Here is a 21,051-nt window from a genome sequence, read left to right as displayed (position 1 = left end):
GTAAAGACTGAAAAGTTAGTAAGTACTTGCTCATTTACTCCATTAGCTAATAATAGACTGTATATTACCAAGTAATTTCTGATTTAGAAATACATACCATTTCCTGTATGTTGGCTTGCAAGTAGATTTACGAGACGAGGTTTCAGAAATCTGAATTTTGTGAATTTGCTTGATAGCATCAATCAGTAACAATAACTAATACCTTACAATTAGTTTTTAGGCATAGCTGGTAATTTGGCTTGTTAGAACACATCTGGAGTTCATGCATAAAACAAGAAAGAATTCAGTGAAGTGAGGAAGCCACTGTCAGACTGCCAGACAAAAGGGCCTGCCCCATCCCTATAGGGAAGACCAGTTCACTCAGCAGGCCGCAGATGTGTGCCCCATGCTTACATCCAAACACATTCATCATTAAGGTTCTTAACATTTTGGAGGGACCTGGTTTAGGAAACTTTACATCCTACACTGGGCTCCCTGTACCTCCTATAAGTATTCGAGCAAGACCCAATCTCTTTTTAGAAGGAAGTAACTCTAGTATGGTACACAAGCTGATAGTACTAGAAGAGACATTTGGTGGTTATAGACAGGGGAGGGAAAGTGGCTTCTATTTCACTGTTCCTTCTGAGTTTTATGCCATTTGCATGAGCAGGTAGAGGAGCCCACTCCCCGCAGAACATGGTCTACCTCCACCCATGCAAATCCTCATTATGTTGGGGTTCAAAGCTAAGGTATAGAGTAAAAATTGCCTCCACATCCCTTTGGATGGCCCCATTGGAGACCATATGGATCTCAACATATCCAGCACAGTCCGTTGCCTCCCCAGCATTAGAGCACATTCCTCATCCGCACACCAGGTGAGGCGGCTGGCTTGACTTTAGTGGCCACATTATATGAAAAACAGATTCCTACAGCACCCAGGAAAGGTCAGGATAAGAAGCACCTAAGATCAAGAATGGCCTCATTGTGTGGTCCAATGAGTAGCGTCAGTACGTTTCTATTATTTTTCTTATTTTCTGTTCTAGCACATACCTAAAGTTGCTGAAGTCTTGAATTTCACTTGTAATGCCACTTCACCTGACTACCACCTTAGGGCTTAAACACATTGTTTCCCTGAGTCAATTGCACTGACCACATCATCACACCAGCTGTCTCTGGGCCAGGTGGAAAATACCCTATAACATCTCCCACATCTTAGGAGCAGTTTTAAAATAGGATTTAAGAAGTTAAGGATTCTCCATCTTAATACAAACTGTTAATGAAAATAAGCTTTATTACATCAAGTAATAAATACATACAAAGATGCAAACAGTTTTAGTCATTTTTTTCCAGACATTTTGATCAACTTACAGGAAACACAAAACTGAAATCTACATACAGTCTCAGTATGAAAATTTTCGGGGGTCCTTGTTAGGTATGATAGGATGCTCGCTCTTCTGTATTTATAACTTGTGCACTTTTTTAACTGACTTCAAAGCACTAATAGTCATGCAAATGCTTAAGCAAAAAAGAAGTTATATTAAGCAGAATCTACACTGTATTGCCAAACTTGGGACCGGCTACTAAGTAAAGCGTGCTGTCAGTATTTACTAAGAACAGAATCCTTAAAGTTGTATTAGTTGATGGAGAGGAACAAAGAACAATTTAGGTAACATCAGTATATTCAAAAAAGAAGATGAAAGTGAGATACTGGGATCTTGAAGTCACACTACAGTTTGATGATAGGTAACTTTTTCAATAATTCTTTTTTTTATCAGTGCTTACAGGGTAAAAAAAAAAACCTGGGTACTTCCTAATCATTTAAAACACAAATCCTAATCAATTGCAAAATCTCTTCTCAAGCTTTAAGTCTAGGACAAAGCCTAGTGAACCACCGGAGGTTAACGATGAGAAATAAAAAACTTAACATTGTGAAAACAAGAGTTACATGTGAACAGGGGAGATGAACTGTAACTTCACATCTTGTAAAAAGATGGAAAGCCTTTAAAGCTACCGAGGCAGCTAGGATCTGGCGTTCCGTTCTGTTTCAGCCAAGCACTCCCGAACCAGTCCTCTAGCATGAATGATGCCTGAAAGAGAAGAGGCAAGGAATCACCTACAGAACACAGCGGCCAAACCCAGTCTACAACAGGAAAAGGCTCTGTTCACAACCCAACCAGAAAACCCTCAGGCTCGAAGGGACCTCGGGGTACCTACATCCAGAAAGTCCAAATGTCTAAGCGGCTTTAAATGGCTCTAACAAGTCTCATTCCTGCCTTTCAAAGCCCCTCCCTCCTAGTCAAAATTCATGTCTCCCTAAAAATTTCTTCCTGTACTCCAAGTGACAGCCAGCAAGCTGTCCTTTCATGACATTCTGTCGGGTGATGGGAATAAACATGTCTCCACCCAAGTTCTCTTAAGCCTGATCCACTTTGAAGATTCCGTTCCTTCAAATAAGTTACTTTTCTCCGACTTCTAGAAAGGGCTTGATCAATGTCAAGAACAGCAAGAGAATACTTTGTCTGCATGTGTTAGGGTGCAGCCCAGGGCTGCTACTGCTCTCCTTCCACCACCCCCCATACACGTCTCTAGTAGCAAGCCTTTTTATTTTAAAGCCATAATCATAACACCATCATAACTAATACAATTAACAGTAATCCAAGACTGCTGCTCTATGTTCAGTTTGTGGTCCACCACGGTGTCCCCACCCAGAATCCCTCAATCATCTTGTCCTGCACTCTCCCTACCCTTGAGCTCTATGGTTAGGTGGCTATCCTCCCCTCCCCCCTCTTTCTTCCTTCCTTTTTTCACCTCTATTGAATTTCTTACCACTGATCTCATCTTAATAAATACTAAGAGCTATTATGACTCCCAGAACATTATCCCCCAAGTCACTGACAGCTAAGATTTAGAAATCCAAGCTCACAAATCTTATCTCAGGGACTGACGAATCTTTTGTTATAAAGGGCCAGACAGCAAATATTTTAGGCCATGGAGGCCCAGGAGAATCTCTCACAACTGCTCAGCCCTGCCCTTGTCCTGCAAAAGCAACCAGACAATTTGCAAACAATGGGTGCAGCCTTGTCTCTATTCATAAAGTTGTAATTTCCATTATTTTTTACATCACAACACTGGCCCTGATGCCCCACTCTCACCACTTTTCACCCTCCCAGCTTAGCCTGGGCTCATCTATGGGCCTGGGGTGACACAAGATGTCATTACTGTGGGACCAGCAGTGGCCGAGGACTTACCCACAAGTGGTACTAGGTATGGCCAAGTGCTGAGAAACCACTGGCTTTTCGGGAGGAACCATAGACTGTTAGATTCTGAGATCTACAGCTCCCCAGGGAATTCCATGCAGGGAGTCAGTGGGATTACCTCAGGTCTTTTCCCCAATTTCTCTGCAGTTACAGCCTCTGATGCAGCCAGTTTCCTCTCTCCTCTAAGCCTCTTTCTGTTCTTGCCCTTACTAGCATTGCAGTCAGCTCATGCTTCACAAAAATTTCAGAACCCCCAGTAAGTACTATTCTTGGTAGGAGCCTGTCCTCAGCCAGCCCTGCCTATGGGGTGGGGGGCAAGAACCATGACCTTGACAGCAGCCCCACTTTTTTGCCACAGATGTATAAGCAGAGAATATTCCTCTCCCATTTTTTACCAAAGCTGCTTCTCGAACCTTTTCAAGAACCCCCCAAATCCCTCCCGAAATTAAATTAGCACATAGGCCACCATTCTTCTGAAATGCCACCTTCCAAAATAGAAATCTTTTTTCTTTCTTTCCGCTTGACTTTAATGAGGTAGCAACCTATTTAACTTCCTTCTGAAATCAGCTGGCCAGCCACAGCTTCATGTGAGCCACTTTTTTGCTTTGACAGCATCTTCCCTCCCTTGCTCATGAGGAAAGACCCTAGGACAGACACACACACTTTTGGGGACCCCACCCCCAATCCCTAACCCCCAAAGGGCTGACAGTGGAGGACAACTCAGGGACTGAGCAGCCCCAGGACCTTGCACTTTCTGTGGCCCCTGCCCTTGCCCAGAGAAGGGAGTCCACAGCATTCGGCTTCCAGCTGCTCCCTAGGACTGGGTCTGCCAATGGGAGTGGAGAAGAGGTGGTAAGACAAAGCGACAAAGGCAGGTCCTTCCTGAGGCATCATGTGAGGGCTGCCCTTCTTAGAAACCCCCCTCTGAAGATAACTGCCCTCCAAGGCACAGAGACCTTTCCCCACCAGACCCCAAGTAGTTGCCCACACCCCAACCCTACGCACCCCTGCCTGATGCCCCCGATCCAGACAGTAACAAACCAAATAGGGGCACCAGTGGATGAGGGGTTCTCCCTACCCCACCCTCCACTGTTTTCTTCAGAACAACTTTCAAAGCAACACATGGGCCAGTGCTTTGGCGTTGCCCTAGCAACAAAGCAGCACTCCGCAGGAGAGCTGGGCCAAGGCACACCTCGTTTTAGCCTCTCCATGGCACTCTTGCTCCCCGCGTAGGTGGGTCTGATCTCTTTTCCCAACTCTTCGATGATGGCCAGCAACTCAGCATATTTGCTTTGGGGTACCTGGCTGTTCCCAGTTCCCTAGAAACAGAAAGAGATGGTTTCAGAAGGATATGAACTCTAGGCTGACCCCAATGCCATGGTCAGGACCCCAATTTACAGGGGCAGCGGCAAGGAAAGAGCAGACCAGATGTGGCCTCTGAAGGAGGTCAGAGGAGGAAAAGCAGCCTGGCCTCCGAGCCCAGGGCAGCTGCCTCAACGTGGGCAGGCATGGCCCCCTCGGCTTCCCCTTCCCACCCCACCCCCAAACCAGAGGCTGGTCCCCCCTACCACCTTCCTACACTCAAGGAAACCACTTGGCAGCCTCTAGAAGGCCCTTCTGTCCTCTCAAAGGAAGAAAGGAGGACTGACTGGCTTTTCTCCATACGAAAAAAGGGCAAAGAAATCCCTACAACCCGAGGGATGGGAATGGATATTCCAGAAGCTGAATGTGCTGAGCCAGTAGGGTCAGTGGGGCTACAGAAGTCACCGAAAGCCACCATGGCTGACCTGGGACGTGCTGAAGTTCACCCCCACCTTCCCCCACTGACAGCGCCAGCCCCATAAAGTTCTCTCCAGCAAGGCCCAACACAAGCACCCAGATCCGCATGGCGGGGTTCCCTGCAGGCCTGTGGGCCTCTCCCTCGGGCCTCTCCTCCTCGGCCTCCTCCCACAGCTGCACCAGGGCTGCCATTTCCCTCTGCAAAGCCCTCGCCTGCTCCTCGCCCTTTTTCTGCTGCCTCCTCTTCTTGGCCTCCCAGGCCTTCTCCCTCTCTTCTGGCTCCTCGGCCCTCTCCCAGAGCCGCCTCTGGGCCTCCCGGTCCTTCCTCTCCTTCTCCCGCTCCTGCCTGTGCTCCCGCCCATTCTCCCGCCGGCACTTCATGGCCAGAGCCTTGCACTGCCTCTCCAGGCCGCACTTCAGGCCATCCTCCCGCCGCCGCCACTTCTTCAGGCGGTCCCTCTCCTGCTTCTCCTCCTGGGACAGCACGGCCTGGCGCGGCATGACCTATGATGCTCGGGCGCAGCAGCCCCGACCTCTCACTTGGAGAAACCATCTCCTTGACGTCCTCGGAACTCATGTCTGGCCAAAGGAGAGAAGGTTCCGGCCGGCAACCAAGGGCTGGGGCCTCCCCCGTGCAGCTTCAGAATGCAACTGAAGGAACAGCTGGCTCTGCTAACGCTTTCACCCACCCTCTGAGGTCGGTACCAGTATCATCCCCTCTTGACCAATGAGGAAACGAGTTGCAGAGAGGTCACTAAAGTGGTTAGACGCCCAGTCTAGCAGGTGGCCAAGCCTCAGACTCCAAGGTCTGAGGTCTTAACCCACAAAGCCTCAAGGAAACGAATCTTGATCCCATTAAGTGTAGGAAACTGAGATTTGGGGCCTGTCCTTCTCTTGGCTGAGCCCAAGACATCATGGAGAAACAATGGGTTCCCTCTTCCCTGTCCAAGCTTAGACATCCAGACTCAAGGTCTCAACAGACCTAACTTCCCCAGGAAACAGGAACGAGGTGACCCACACACAGGGCCCTCAGCAGGAATTGAGGTTCTCAGGGCTTCTGGCCCCATGTTGTGCTCTCCTTCCCTCCCACCACCATGTCTCCCCAATAAAACACAGTCCTTGTCACCCCTCCATTCTTCTACCTTGTGTCTTGACCAAGAACTAAGCCACAGCCTTGGGTGGAGGAAGCTCCATTCCATCATTTCTAGTCTTTTCTCTTTTGTACCATCTTTGCTCCATAAGAGGAAGAAATGCATTTCCAAGCTTTTGCAAACTCCCGCTTAGTGCCCAGGACCACCACCACTTACCACGCCCCCTCCAACCTTGCCATCCCCCAGTGCATACCTGGGTGTAGCCAAGGGAGGGTGGCCCGTAGTCACTCAGCAGCTGGCGGTACTGGGAGGACGTTGCCATGCTGGTGGAAGGAGAGTGGACGCTTCCAGCTACAGGGGAGAAGACAGTGTCAGGAATCTCACAGCCTTGGCTAGAGTCCCCTACCCAGAAACCACACCACCTGCAGTGCTCTTTAGTCTTTGCAGAATAAAGAACCCTGCTCTTGACCTCTGGAGTTTGGGCATAGTCCTAACGCTTGGCCAAGATGACTGATAATAAATGTATAGCCAAGAGGCCACCACTCCCCATTCCCACCAGCAAGGCAGTCATTCCTCATCAATCAGAGAATTTCCTCCCATCCATGCATCCTCTTCCGAGCACTTGAGAATGGTACCAAAGATGAAAGTGACTGCTAGTCTCGGTCTAATCCTTGCCAGTCCCCTTCCCCTGGGTTCTGCCCCCACCTAGTACATCACTGCCACAAGGAACTACCTGCCATGGAGACAGGTGCACACCTGGGCTAGGATTCCTAACACAGATTAAGTCTTTTTGCTCCTGTGTGCCCAAATCTCTGCTGGATTATATGGTGGGGAAGACAGGAGGTAATCTTAGAAGATTTGAGATCCAACCCAGGCTGGAAACTGAGTGTACTGGACCCAAATCAAGAATCTAAAGTACACCATGGACTCACTGTGTGAGCTCAGACAAGCCCCTCAACCTCTCTGATCCTCTGACCCACCTCTCCCCAAAGATGGGACAAAATTGTTGATAGTCTGATTCTATGCTCCAGGTGACTCTGCACCCCAAGAGGGGCAGGGGTAAGGCCCCACTTTTTAGAATGCAACATCCTGAGTCAGCATCCTGGGCCAGCAGTTAGGGCCAAACTAGGGTCCTGAGCCCTGCTCAGAATGCAGCCCTGCACGAGTGGGGGACGGTTCCCAGCCAGGGCAGCTCCCAGCTCTGACTCTGTGCCTGGAAGCACTCAAACCCATAATGGCGTCCGAGTGGCCATTAGTGGGTAAAAGATGTCCTGCAGAATTACAAAGAGCGGTAACCATGGAGAATTTACCTAGTGCTCCTCGGCAGCGCCCGCCTGCCTCCACGCCCGACAGGGGAGCAGCTCCCCCCACCCCCGCCTGCCGCCCCCAGAGCCCAACGGTCTCACAGGCACACAGCAGACTGGCCCCGGGATGGACAGCTGGTGCCAAGGCTGGCCAAGCCGCCCAGCTGCTCGTCTGGTGTGGGCAAGGGGAGGGGCAGGGGAGGAAGGAAGTTCAGGAGCACAGGCTGAGGGAGCTGGAAGGGGCCCCGAGAACCCAGAGTCCAAGCTCCTCATTGCAGAGGTAGCAACCCAGGCAGGATCCACAGCACAGAAGAGGCTGCCTCGGGAAGCTGCCCCCCGCCCCCACCTCACCCCAGCCCCTGCCCCAGGGAGCAGCTGTTGCCAAGGTGTCATCCCAGGTCTCAGACCTGCCGGAATTTCCCCTCTGGGCCCAGATTTATGCTCAAGCTTGGGATGCCCAGTCAGGAAACAAAGGTTTGAATCCTGACTTAATCACCTCTGAGGTGGTGCCTGGGCAAATCACTGTGCCTCCCTAAGTCTCAGTTTCCTTATCTGTGAAGTAGGAAGGACATCCCACCTGCAGTATAGTGACGAGCCGTTCAGGAGGATGACAAGCTTGGCTGTGGCCACTGTCCAAGGCCACTGCAGGTACGCGGCGGCCCGAGCACAGCGCCTCCAACCCCCAGATCCACCATCAGACAAACCCCAACTTCCTGAACCTTCTGACGACACCAATGAACCCGGCTGGGCAGCACCGGCCTTGCAGCCCCAGCCCTTTTTGATCCTGACCCAATGGAGGGATGACTTCTCTGGACTGGGGGAAGACAGGGTGCTGCACACAAGGCAGGGTAGCGCCATCCCCACACACCCCGGCAGGTGATCTGTAAACTTCCCCTGCACCCTCCGGACCACCTCTCCCCTCTCTTCCTCTTGTGGCCCTGCTTCTCTTCCCTTCCAGTTTCCTCCTGTCCTCTCTCCTATAGGCAAGGCCCCAGGTTAGGATCTGGCCCTGGCTGTGTGACCGTAGCCAAGGCCATTCCCTCTCTGGGCCCTGGTCCACCCCGCATGTTTGCTGCAGTGCTTCCCAACAGAATGCCTAAAACCTCTGGATTCCGCCCTCTCCGAGGATGCTGGGCTTAGGCTTTAGGGGCTCATGGGGAGGGAGGAGGAAAAAAAAAATCACTCAGGCAACAGCTCAGGGCTTGGCTTTCCCAGTACCCCAGCAGTGTGGCAGGGGACCCCAATCCTACGCCACTGCCAGCTCCTTATCAGGCGCTGGGGCTTTCCTCTGGCCCTAGAGCCAGGTGGGAAAGGGCCCCGAGCGCCACTCACGCCCACCCCATCCTGCACACCCAGGGAGGGCAGCGGGTCAGGCGGGGGAGGCGGCGGGAGAGGCACACTCCACGTCAGCACGCGCGGCTTGGGAGCATCTCACACAATGAGCGCAGTGTGCGGGCACGAGGGCGGCTGGTCGGGCGGGGCTGCCAGAGGCCAGGAAGCTCCAGGGGCCGGGGCGCAGCTCCCCGCCCCCGCCGCCCAGACAAAGAGCCGCCCGGGGCCCGGGGAGCTGGCGGCCTTCCCGCCACTCTCCAGAGGGGAGGCGGGGGCTTTGTCTAACTCCGCCACCGCCACCGCAGGCCAGGCCGCGCGGCTTGGCAACCCGCGAGCAGGAGGCAGGGCTGGAGGGCGTGAGGGATGATGACAGGGAAGCCGGGAGGAGCGGCGGAGAGTCCATCTTGGATGCAAGTGGCAAGGGGAGACGGGGCTGACGGCAGGGGGGTCCACGGGGAGGCCCCACCACCACCTGGGGACCTCAGCAGTGCTCCTGGAACTGCCCAGAGGGGAAAGAAGGAACCCTGGGGCTAGGTGCTCGCTGGTCCAGAACAGGGCTGCGGGGGTGCTCAGGGGGGACCGGTCACACACTGTGACCCCAAGTCCCCCTGGCTCAACTACACCAGGGAGGGCCTGAGACCGCCTGCCCTGACCAGGCTGGCAGGACCCCGGCCTACCCCACCCCCACCCCCATCCCGGCCTCCCCAACCCAGAGTGGACAAGGGAGGCGCCGAGAAAGCCCACCTGGGCGACAAAGCCTGAGTCTGGAAGGTTTCAGTCCCCAAAGCAGGAAACAGGGGCTGCTGGCTCTGGGAGGGGGGGGGAACCAGAGCCCACCTCTGGGCAATTCAGTCATGCCCCCCAGCCGCACACTTCATCTTAACCCCTTCCAGCCCCCAAACCCCGGTGTGTCCAAGAAGTTAAAAGAAAAATCCTTTTTCTGGGTCCCTCAGGATTTTTACAGTTATGGGGTCAAGCTTTGCAGGCAAGGCCCAAAACTTGAAGCCAACTGCCAGCGTGGCCTTCTGTCGGAGCAGAGCCAATCCTCTCTTCACCCGGGGCCAGGGATCTGCTCCTTCTGCCCGAGAACGCCCGGCTCTTTTGGAAGTGTGCCCGCAAATGAGCATCCGTAGGAGAGGGTCCCTGGTGCGTAGACAAAGCCAGTCACCTCCGAACCCCAACAATTTCCTCCCATGGCACAGCCTGAAGCTGCCTAGCAACTTCCCGGGAGAGGAGTTTCTCCGGGAGCGCCCAGCATCAGCCCCGGAGAGGGGACAGGAGTCCCCAACCCGCGATTTCTGCAGGAGCGCCTTCCATGCCCAGACGGGGGGGTCTCCGAGATCGGGGACCCCGGGCTGAGATGCCGCCCCCATCCACCGCCCGCAGGCACCCAACAGCCAGGGTCTTCTCCAACTTCTTTCACTGGGCGCACGCCTGGCGGACCTCCCGCGGGCTGCGTTTTGGGCAGCCCCTGCTCTCCCCGGCGCGCCAACCCAAGGCCCCCTTCTCCCGTCCGTCCCGTGCCCGGCCGGCGCCCCCACCCCGACCCACCTGCCCGCGCCCCCAAAGGCGGCACGTTCGGCGCCCCCCTCCCTGCTCGCGCGCGGTCTGGCGTCGCACGCGCGCACCCCCTGAGGCCCCGCGCCCCCAGCCGGGGCCTGCTCCTCCTCTGCCCCCCGCGGCCCCGCGGCCCCGCGGCCCCGCTCCCGGCGCGGCCCGGGCCGCTCCCGACTCCCGCCGGCAGGGGCCCTCGCCGAGCCGCCCAAAAGCCGGAGGAAAAAGGAGCCGAGCAGCGCCCTCCCCCTCCCTCGCTCGGTCGCTCGCTCGCTCCCCGGGATCCCCGGGCTGTCGGCGTGGGGGGCGCCCCGCGGGGCCCGCGGACCCCGGACCCGGGCCCGGGTCGCCCCATCCCGCCGAGGCGCGGGGGCGCACCGGGGAAGTTTGGCGGCGCGGGCACCGGAATCATGGCGGCGGCGGGGTTGCCCCGGGCCGGGACCCGTGCCCGCCGCCCCCCCCTCCCCGCCACGGCCAACGCGGGCCCCCAGGTCCCGGGGCCGAGACCGGGCGCGCGGGGCCCCCAACTTGGCGGCACTTGGGGCGCGGCGCGCGCGGGCCCGCGGGGCGCACTCACTCACCCGCGTTGAGGGAGGCGGCAGGCATGTGCGCGTTCAAGTTCGGTTTGTAAGACATCCCCGCGGGCGGCGGGGCGGCGGGGCGGCGGGGCGGCGGGGCCGGGCCCGCGGGGGGCGGCGGCGGCGAGGCGGCGAGGGAGGCGCGGCGCCCGCGTCCCTGCGCCCGTCCGTGCGCCCGCCGGGCTCCCGCGCACTTTTTGTTGTGGACGGCTCGGGCCGCACCGGCAAATATGGCCGTCCCTCACCCTGCCCCCGCTGCAGTATATCACCCATACATCGGCGGGCGCAGGGGCGGCCGCAAACTTTGTGCGGAGCCAGCGGGGCCGGCCGGGCCGGGAGGGGGCGGCCCCGGCGCGCCCGCGCCCCCGGCGTCAGCCTCGGCCCCGCCCGCCGGCCGCGCCCCGCGCCTCCCGGCGGCGCCGCAACTTGGCAAAGTTTGGGGGGCGGGGGGGGGGCCCCGAGGGCTTGGGGGGCCGGGGGAGGGGGTGGGGAAGCAGACCCCGCCGGGGCCCCGCGTGGCTTCCCGGGCTCCCCGCGGCTGCCGGGTTTTAATGAGACCACTTCGGGGTTTTTTTGTGGGTATTTTCTTCTTTTTTTTTCCCTGTAAGAGCGAGACGGAATTTAAGAATTACTTTTTTTGGGGGGGGGAGGGGGACTGTGGGGGCGGGGATGGAAAATTACCTGGAGAAAATGGTGGCGAGCTGCGCTCTTAAGCCCGCGGATCATTCCAGATGCCGAGGTGTGGCTCTTCCCCATCATTAGAAGAAGCCGTCCTTGACATGATGTTCAAATGAATTGCATGTGTCTGTCTGAATTCGGTGGTTTTTAGCGTTTTTTTTTTTGTTTTTTTTTTTTCCTCCTTGAGCCTGAGACTCCTTTGAGACTCTGACGAAAGCGAGAGGCCTTCGCCCGGGCGAGTGCACGCTGCCCTGCACCGGCTGGTGGACGAGCACCTACTACGTGCCAGGCGCGGGACTCCAGGAAAATGCACGCGGCCAAGTTTGCTCCTCGCCTCGGGTTTACATTTCGCTTTGAGACCCTCCCCCGACCCCACCCCCAGCCCACCCTCGGATCTCAGTGAGACGTCGTCATGCGATGTATTCTGGATTAGATGAATACCATTTTAGAGGAACTATTCCTGGGAGTTTTCCCGAAATAGTAATAAAGCTATTGAAAGTATGCAAAATGCCCACCCACCCACCCCCTTTTTTTTTCCTGGTCGTTTTTAATGGCCACGGCTTGCAGATTTTTAAAAAATTAGTCACCAGGCGTTCAGTCATTACCTCCGGATCTCAGTGACAAAGGCGTCAACCTCCCCGTGCCCCCCCACCCACCCCCAGGAAGGAAGACTCGTCCACCCCCACCTGCCCTCCTTCACCTGCAGCCGATGGTCAGCCTTAGGCTAGCCCCAGCGGAAGAGGCCCAGTGAAATTTTGTTTCGTGAATAAATTAATGGCATTCCCTGCTGCACTGTCCCCAGGCACCCAATACTCTAGAGGAGTGCTATCCAGTAGCAATACAATGTAAACCACGAATGTAATTTTAAGTTTTTTAGTAGGCATATTTCGCAAAGTAAAAGGAAACTGGTGAAATTAATTTTAATGCTGTATTTAACCCAGTATATTCTAAACAGTGTCTCCAACATGTAATCGATATAAGGAAATTCTTAATATCACTGTACTAAGTTTTCAAAATCCAGTGTGGATTTGACACATAGGTACATTTTAATGTTTCCTGGTTATCATTGAACAAATACTGTTTCCTTCTTTTTTTTTTTTGCATGGGCAGGCACGGGGAACCAAACCCAGGTCTCGGACATGGCAGGCTAGAACTCTGCCACTGCACCACCATTGCCCTGTTTCCTTCGTTTTTAATTGAATCATAATTCACCTGCCGTAACATTTATCATTTAAAGTGTACCATCTGATGGTGTTTAGAAAACTCACAGAGTTCGGCAACCATCACCACTAATCCCAGAACATTTTCATCTCCCCAAAGAAAATCTGTAAGCTTTAGCAGTCACTCCCTGGTTCCTCCTCCAGCCCCTTCCAGCACTAAGCTGCACTCTGTCTCTATGGATTTGCCTCTTCTGGATATCTATACACGGAATCGTAAAATCTGCAGTCTTTGTGTGGGGCTTCTCTGACTCAGCATCGTGTTTTCAAGGTTTATCCATGTTGTAGCACTGGTTTATTCTTTTTTATAGCTCAGTAATACTTTGTTAGCACTGGTTTATTCTTTTTTATAGCTCAGTAATACTCCATCGTATGATGTATACATTTTTTAAATCTATTCATCAGTTGATGGACATGTGGGCCGTTTCCACTTTGGGCTGTTATGAATAATGCTGCCATGTCCATGTACAAGTTTTTGTGTGAACAAGTTTTCAGTTCTTTGGGGTATATACCTAGGAATGGAATGCTGAGTCATGTGGTAACTGTGTTGAACTTTTTTAAGGAACTCCAAGCTGTTTTCCACAGCAGCTGGACCATTTTACCTTCCTACGTTCAATATTTGAGGCTTCCAATTTCTCTGTATACTCACCAACCCTAGTCATGTTCCTTTTTCTTTTAAAACTATATATCCTCTTAGTGGGTGGGAAGTGGTACCTCATGGTGATTTTCATGTGCATTTTCCTGATGACCAATGATGTTGAGCATCTTTTCATTTATGTATTGGCCATTCGTGTACCTTCTTTGGAGAAATGCCTATTCAGGTCCTTTGGCCATTTTTTAATGGGGTTATTTGCCTTTTTATTATTGTGTTTTTAAGAATTCTTTATATATTCAGGATACTAGACCCTTAAAAGATATGTGATTTGCAAATATTTTCTCCCATTCTGTGGGTTTTCTTTTTCTTTTTCTTGGTAGTGTCCTTTGATGCACATAAGAGTTTGCCTTTCATGAAGTCCAGTTTATCCTTTTTGTCCCCCTTTAGTTGCTTGTGCTTTTGGTAGCACTAGTCCAAAGTACTATAGATTTTCCCCTATGTTTTTAGCTTTATAGTGTTAGTTCTACATAGAAGTTTTTGATCCAGTTTGAGTTAGTTTTTCTATACAGTATAAGACAGGGTCTAAGTTCATTTTTTTTGCAGTTTTCCCAGCACCATTTGGTCGTAGCACCTTTGTCAAAATTAATTGGCTTCTTTTCAGGTTGATTGTAAAGGTTTGGAAAATGGATGGTGGTGATAGCACATGATTGTGAGTGTAATTAACAGTATTGAAGTATATAATAGGTGAATGTGGTTAAAAGGGGAAACATTAGGTCATATATGTTCTAGATAAAAACTAAAAAAGCTAAAACGTAGGACTGTAGTTATTAAAGTACAAGAATGTTTACATTTATTATAACAAATGTATGACACTAATACATATTAATAATAGGGTGGTATATGGGGAAAAATACACCTAATGAAACTATGGATGACAGTTAATAGTCCTATTTTAACAATCTTTCATCAATTGTAACAAAGGTAACTACCATTAAAAAATTATATTAAAAAGTGCTCTCATCAATTGTAACAAATGTTCCAATGCGGTGTTGGTAGAGGGGTGGTATTTGGGAATCCTGTATTTTATGCATGGTTGTTCTGTAAACCCACAACTTCTCTAATAAAAATATATATATATTTTAAGTCAATTGGCTGTAGATGTGAGGGTTTATTTCTGGACTCTCAATTATGTTCCATAGATCTTTACTGTTATATTAGTACCATAATATTTTGATTACTGTAGCTTTGTAGTATGTTTTGAAATTTGGGAATGTGAGCCCTCCAACTTTGTTCTTCTTTTTCAAAACTGTTTTGGTTAGACTGGATCCCTTGCATTTCCATGTATGTTTTAAGATCAGCTTCTCCAAAGCTGCAAGGAAAAAAAAAAAGGCAATTGAATTTTGATAGGAAATTCGTTTAAATCTATATAACAAGTTTAGGGAGTACTGCCATCTTAGCAATGCTGCATCTTCCAATCCATGAACACAGGATGTTTTTCAATCTATTTAGATCTTTAGTTCCAATAATTTTTTTGCAGCTTTCAGTGTTTAGGAGTTGTTCCACTCCTTTGGTTAAGTTCAATCCTAAATATTTTGTTCTTTTTTATTCCATTGTAAATGTAATTGCTTTCATAATTTCATTTTCATTATTAGTGCACAGAAAAACAACGTATTTTTTTAATATTAATCTTGTATCCTACAATTTTGCTGAACTCATTTACTAGCTCTAACCATTTTTGTGTGTGTGTAGATTCTTTAGGGCATTCTATATATAAGACTATGTCATCTGCAAAATAGAAATAATTTTGCCTCTTCCTTCCCAATCTAGATGACTTTTCTTTTCTTGACTAATTTCTCTGGCTAGCACTTCCAATACAATGTTGACTAGCAATGGTGAAAGTTGGCATCTTTGTCCTGTTCCTGATCTTAGGGCAAAATTTTCACTCTTTGACCATTGAGTATGATGTTAGCTGTGGGTTTTTCATAGATGCTCTTTATGACGTTGAAGAAGGTTCCTCCATTCCTGGTTTTGTTGAGTGTTTTTATCATGAAAAGTTCATGAATTTTGTCAAAAGCTTTTTCAGCATCTTTTGAGATGATCATGTATATGACCTTTTTTGTCCTTAGCAAATATTTATTGAGTGTCTACTAAGGGAATATGATCTCTTGCTGTCATAATGCTTATTGTCTAGCCATGGCAGCCACATTCAGCTATCCTTTCTTAACCCACCACACTGGAGCCATTGCCTTTTACTTCACCTCCCACGTTTATTACTCTCCAAGCCAGACTTTGGGGTATGGCCTTGGTACTTGTTCATTCCGGATCTGAATCTCCATCACATCAACTTCCTCTTGTGCTCCACTTGGCAAACTCCTGGTTATCCATCAAAGCCCAGCTTAAATATCCCCACCTCTTAACAGGCTTCCCTGGCAGCCTTCCCATACCTAAAGCCTGCTATTGCATTTAATTGGGCCTGTCTTCTCAACAAACCTGAGCTCCTTGAAGGAAAGAGCTTCATCCCTGAATGTTCTCTTCAGGCACACAAAGCTTCCCATAAATGGCCCCAATGCATCCTTTATTTTTATCTGTAAAATCAGGATGTTTGATGGGATGCATCATGAAGGGATCTCTCACCCTTCTTCTTGGTCACCACTCACATTCCATAACAGGCTTCAGAAAGGATCTGGATTTCTTTTTCCTTCCCCTCTTCCCTCTGTGTCTGAGAGTTAAAAACCTCCCAAAGGGGAAGAAACAGTCCCATTGCTTCCAACTAGAGGCTTTTGCATGAAATTTGCTCAAATAACCTCCTGCAATTTATAATGCATGGTTTTAGGATGATCTAGCATGGTTCCTTATTAGTTTAATGGGCATTTCACAGGGGTGCCCGCCAGGGAGGAGAGAGGGTGAGTGAAGAAGAGAGGAAGCAGAGCCAGTTAAAGAGCTTGGCCTGGAGGAACATCTGGAGATGCAAGTTCGAGCTCAGAATCCATCTAATCTTGTCTTTAAGCCTCAAAAAAACTTGGTTAGCCTCTCTGAGGGTTTAATAAGTACATGCCTGTAAAGTAGTTGGCAAATAGTAAATATTAATTAAGTACTAATCATTATTATTCTCTCTTCTTTTTATATTATGAAGTCATAGTTACCCCCATTTCCCTAAATGATGGAACCTAAACTGGAAGGGAAAAATAAACAGTTAATGAGCGGTGAGCTCAGAATTGAACCCAGATCATCAGCATAGCATAGCGAGTGCCTTCCTCAGTATTGCAGAGCAGAAACCCTTGGTTAACCTCTCTGGGCCTTATTTCTGTCTGTAAAATAAGGGAGTTTGATGGAAGGGATCAGGAAAGATTCTCTCAACTCTAACAACCTACGGTGGCAAACAGACAACACACATACCATTTTCCCTAATGAAAAATTTCAACCTAGAAAGGCTTTTCCTTTCTTTTGGGAATGTTTCCATCAATGGACAATATTCTGGGGCAATGAGCTCCAAAGAGGGGTGCACCTACCCCAAATGGTAAGAAAAATAACTCACAGCAGGGAGGGAAGATATTAGAACTTCTGTTTATGTGGGATTTATAGCGTACATATAACACAGGAGCACACATATAATTTATAAATAAATTAATAAACATTGTGGAGGTATGCTTAAAAATGCTTTTTACTGACTACAGTATATGAGTACAAAGTTTTTGGGCCACTAGTGTAAGAAACTACTGATGCAGGTGAGCAGAACCATCAGTTTGACAGCCAGAGAAGTCACGCATGCAGTGTCATGATTGGCCTACAGGGTGGGTCCTTAGGGTGATGCAATCATTGGACTTTGATCTGGAGTCTACTCCCAAATGTATGCATTTTCAGTTATGCTTCTGCCATTACTCCTGTTTTTCAGGACTAGGACCAGCAAACTTTTTCTGTCAAAGGTCAGAATAGTAAATATTTCAGATTTTGCAGGTGCGATGGTTAATTTTGTGTGTCAGCTTGGCTAGGTTATGGTTTCCAGTCGTTTGGGCAAACACTGACCTGGCTGTCACTATGGAGGAATTTTGTAACATCTACAAAGTCAGTTGACTTTACATAAAGACCCTCCATGTGGGCGAGCCTTATGCAATGAATTGAAAGCCTAAAAAGGCAAAGAACTGAGGGTTCCAGCAAAGAAATACTGCTGCAAGACTACACTCTCTACTTGTTTCCGACCTGCTGGGCTCCCCTGTGGATTTTGGACTCAAGACTTCATCATCATCTCTTATGAGAATTTCCAGACTGTCAGTTTCCCTTAAGAAATTTAGACTCAGGACTCTTCTACCTCACTCTTGCTGTAATTTTTCTGCCCTGTGAAATTCAGTCTGCCCTATAGAATTTGGACTTGCCAGCCCCCATAACAGTGGGAGCCAATTCCTTAAAATAAATCTCTTAATATAAATCTTACATATGGTTCTCTTTCTCTGGAATACCCTAACTAATAATACAGCAGACCATGGTCTCTGCCTTAACTCATCAAATTCTGCTGTAGGAACATGAACAAACAATATGGGCTGTGTAATAAGAAAACTTTATTACTGAACACTGAAATTTGGACTTCATATAATTTTTCAGGTCACAAAATAGTCTTCTTTCAATGTGTGTCCCCCAACCCTTTGAAAATGTAAAAACCATTCTCAACTTGCAGGGTTGAGTCAAAAACAGGTGGCAGGCCAGGTCAATCCATTTGAGACCTGGCAAGGGTTTAATATGGATTCTCTCTGGGAACCACACGAAGAGTTGGACATGCAGACATTTGAGGAACTACTGCACTTATTTTCATATCACTGCTTTCAACCCAGACAGACACACAGAGATAGTTAAACTGGGTGAACAGAAAGCTAAACAGAATTCCAGTATCAACACAGGAATTGAAAGCTTTGTGTAATTTTACCTTAATAGAGGATGGAGATCAAAGGGGGGATTTTAGGGGCCTCTAGTTGCTTTAACCAGTTGGCATCTTCACAAAACACTTAGGCGTTTACTGAAGGTATTCATGCTGTTCAATTTTCTAAAGTTCGCGAGTTATTCTAGTTTGCATTTCTCCAAAAAATGCGAGACTTACACATCAATCTTCGTGAAAACTAATCTTGCCTGGAACCAAAGGTAAACCGCAGAGATCAGAACACCTTGTGCGATAACCAAAACTTATCCTCTAAAGCTCCCCAAGACAGGACACTTTGGGAAGGGGACCCAAGGGCTCAGAGGCAGAAGGGGAAGAAAAGTTACTTTCAATGTATATTCTCATCTGCCTCTTGATTTCTGTATTGTGCAAGCAGTACTTATTCATGCAATCAAAAGTAAAATTAAAGCATTCCAGACCACATTAGCATCTGCGTAGCCATTCTTAATAATAATGACCCAACACTGATGGAATGGCCCGCAACTATCCTGACCCACGAATACACTCGATACACAAAGTGGACAGCATTCAGGGAAGGGAGCCAACCTGCTGTGAATTGAACTCTAAAAATAAGTTTTTGCACATTTCTTCTAGCCTCCTCTTTCTCTCCATAAAGGCCTCCACAGATGGCTTCTTTACATCATGCTCTCAAATGACTAGCTGATAAATATTCATACTTATGGAAATCGTACTGTACATACTCCAACCCCCGCCACCTAACAGGTATATTTTCTTTTTCTCAGGACAGGTGTCCCTGTGTTCATGGGACTTGTCCTCTGTAAAACCCACACCCACAGATGTGTACACTCACCATGGACACCGGCAGCCCGCACCTCTTTATGACTAATGGGTCTAGAGTAGGGGTCCTTGCCCAGGAACAATTCCTCCTCACCCCCACCCAGGGGATATCTGGCAATATTTAGAGAAACTTTTGATACAGCCAGGGTGTATGTGTGAGGAGGTGGGCTATTGGTATCTGGTGGGTAGAACGCAGGGATGTTGCTAAACATTCTATAGTGCACAGGACAGCCCCCACAAGGAATGATCTGACCCTAAATAGGAAGCCAAAACCAGACTTGATTACAGATAACAAACATGGAATGGGAACAAGGTGAAAGCAAATCAGAACTGTAGAAGAAAAACTGAATGGGGACACGGAGGCTGTACTTGAAGCCTGGCCTACTCAATTTATTCAAGTTTTACATTTAAAAACCTGGTTTCCTTTCAGTCTTCAAGCTCAACTTACTAATCCTATTTTAGTAAAATTTTCCTTAAAACACTCCCTTTCACTTGCTCTTCAATTAACAATTTTCTCATATATTTGACAGATTAAATTTTCAAGCATTTCACGCTACCAACTGATTCTCTTCAACATTTCAAACATGTCATAGAACAGACCCACAAACATTCCAAACATTTCTAAGAATCCATCCATACCTTTCAACCCTGTCTTCCCCCTACTAGTTTTCGACAGCGCCCTGGTGGATGGCAGGCAGCCCTGCCTACCTGTGTGGGAGCCGAACACTAGCATTTAAGAGCTCCCATCTTGTCTGCAAAGGGTGACAGTACTTAAACCTCAGGCAGACAATACGAAGGTTTGAGTAACACGAACGACCTTCCCACTTCCCTCCCCTCCCCCATGGCAAAATGATATGTTTGCTGTTTGGGGTAGCAAAGCATTCTCATTTCTGCGGGGTCTTCTCTCACCTTCATTCCCAATTCTCTGGATTCCCAATCCCAGTGGCAGGAGCCAAAGAGACTTCTCAACCAGTCATCACTCCTCTCCACGAGCACTGGAGCACACTGAATACTGGGGGTGGGGGGTGGGGACATACAGCCTCACCCCAGGGGGGCGGGACAGTACCCAGACCCACTCCCAGCTCAGATGGGAAGACCATCCCCAGATCTCCCAGGGCACCAGGACTTCAAGTTTCTGCTCCTTTTCAGTCACCTTCTTGAGGGGCCCCGCTCGACCCCACCCTCAGGCTCTCATTCCTGATGCTTTCTTCTTGACTCTTAAGGCCAGCAAAAATCTTCCTTGTTCACTGTCTCCCACCACTAGGAATAGTTTGTTACCCAAGAGTAATCACAATGTGTGGCCCACTGTCAGGCACCCAGCAGCAGCTTACTACACACTTAAGTGAATATTAAATCAGGACACCAAATCCACAAAAACTGGGAAATAGAAGGTCCATTCATAGCCTATGAACAAAATAACTTCCTCAGAAAAGCAGAGAGAAGGATTACAGACTAAGCAGATGATACAGCAAGCATTCAACAGCAACTGGCATATAGTAAGTCTTCAGTATTAACTATGGTATCTGTATACTTGTTTCTGTGTTTGGGCTTTTCAATAGTGGAGCTCACACTGCGAGTAGCCAGCTGGATGAGTATACTCTGAGGGACATCAGCACGAGTGAACCTTAAATAGGGGAGTTCTGGACATTGGTGGCTAAGGAGGCCCTATAGCTGTTCTGTGGCATCTTTCAGGCAAGAAATTCAAGCACCCAAGTCTTAAGAAGCAGTGCTAGATAAGTTACAGGAGCACAGCTTTAGGCTCCAAAGCCGCAAGGGTTCTTGCAGTGCTGAGCCCAGCCAGCCACGGCTCTCAAAAGGATTGGGTTTTTCCTCACTGTAAGACGCACTTTAGAATGTCTTAAATACAATCCATGGGTGGCGAGGAGACCTATGGGGGAGTGCGGTGATAGGGATCCTGCTCAAACAGGAACTCTGAACCCAGACAAAGGAAGCACAGGAAAATAA

At 49.3% G+C, this 21,051-nt stretch overlaps 2 protein-coding genes across 7 annotated transcripts; one reads left to right on the top strand and one right to left on the bottom strand.

Moving 5' to 3' along the window:
* Positions 1-1,252: 1,252 nt before the first annotated feature.
* Positions 1,253-11,692, bottom strand: CDK2AP1 (cyclin dependent kinase 2 associated protein 1). 4 transcript variants are annotated; one of them, XM_077159667.1, is made up of 4 exons: positions 11,556-11,692; positions 6,360-6,457; positions 4,429-4,555; positions 1,253-2,066 (listed from the first exon to the last, which is right to left on the bottom strand). In XM_077159667.1, exons 2-4 carry the CDS (start codon positions 6,426-6,428, stop codon positions 1,999-2,001), a joined length of 264 nt encoding a protein of 87 aa, XP_077015782.1. In that variant the 5' UTR covers positions 6,429-6,457; positions 11,556-11,692; the 3' UTR covers positions 1,253-1,998. The 4 variants fall into 4 exon arrangements, with proteins under 4 accessions (XP_077015782.1, XP_077015781.1, XP_077015783.1 ...); XM_077159666.1 differs by lacking the exon at positions 11,556-11,692 and adding an exon at positions 10,878-10,970; XM_077159668.1 differs by lacking the exon at positions 11,556-11,692 and adding an exon at positions 7,988-8,535.
* Positions 5,577-12,066, top strand: LOC143683546 (uncharacterized). Of its 3 annotated transcripts, XM_077159672.1 has the most exons (4): positions 5,583-5,712; positions 7,974-8,058; positions 9,696-9,888; positions 11,740-12,066. In XM_077159672.1, exons 2-4 carry the CDS (start codon positions 8,018-8,020, stop codon positions 11,761-11,763), a joined length of 258 nt encoding a protein of 85 aa, XP_077015787.1. In that variant the 5' UTR covers positions 5,583-5,712; positions 7,974-8,017; the 3' UTR covers positions 11,764-12,066. The 3 variants fall into 3 exon arrangements, 2 of the variants coding, with proteins under 2 accessions (XP_077015786.1, XP_077015787.1); XM_077159671.1 differs by lacking the exon at positions 7,974-8,058 and having other exon boundaries at positions 5,577-5,712; XR_013175527.1 differs by lacking the exons at positions 5,583-5,712; positions 7,974-8,058; positions 9,696-9,888 and adding an exon at positions 10,819-10,923.
* Positions 12,067-21,051: the final 8,985 nt, after the last annotated feature.

The sequence above is a fragment of the Tamandua tetradactyla genome, chromosome 5 (genome assembly GCF_023851605.1).
Source record: "Tamandua tetradactyla isolate mTamTet1 chromosome 5, mTamTet1.pri, whole genome shotgun sequence".
NCBI classification, from domain to species: domain Eukaryota; kingdom Metazoa; phylum Chordata; class Mammalia; order Pilosa; family Myrmecophagidae; genus Tamandua; species Tamandua tetradactyla.
Note: the sequence above shows the minus strand (reverse complement) of the source record. Positions and strands in the feature narration are given on the sequence as shown.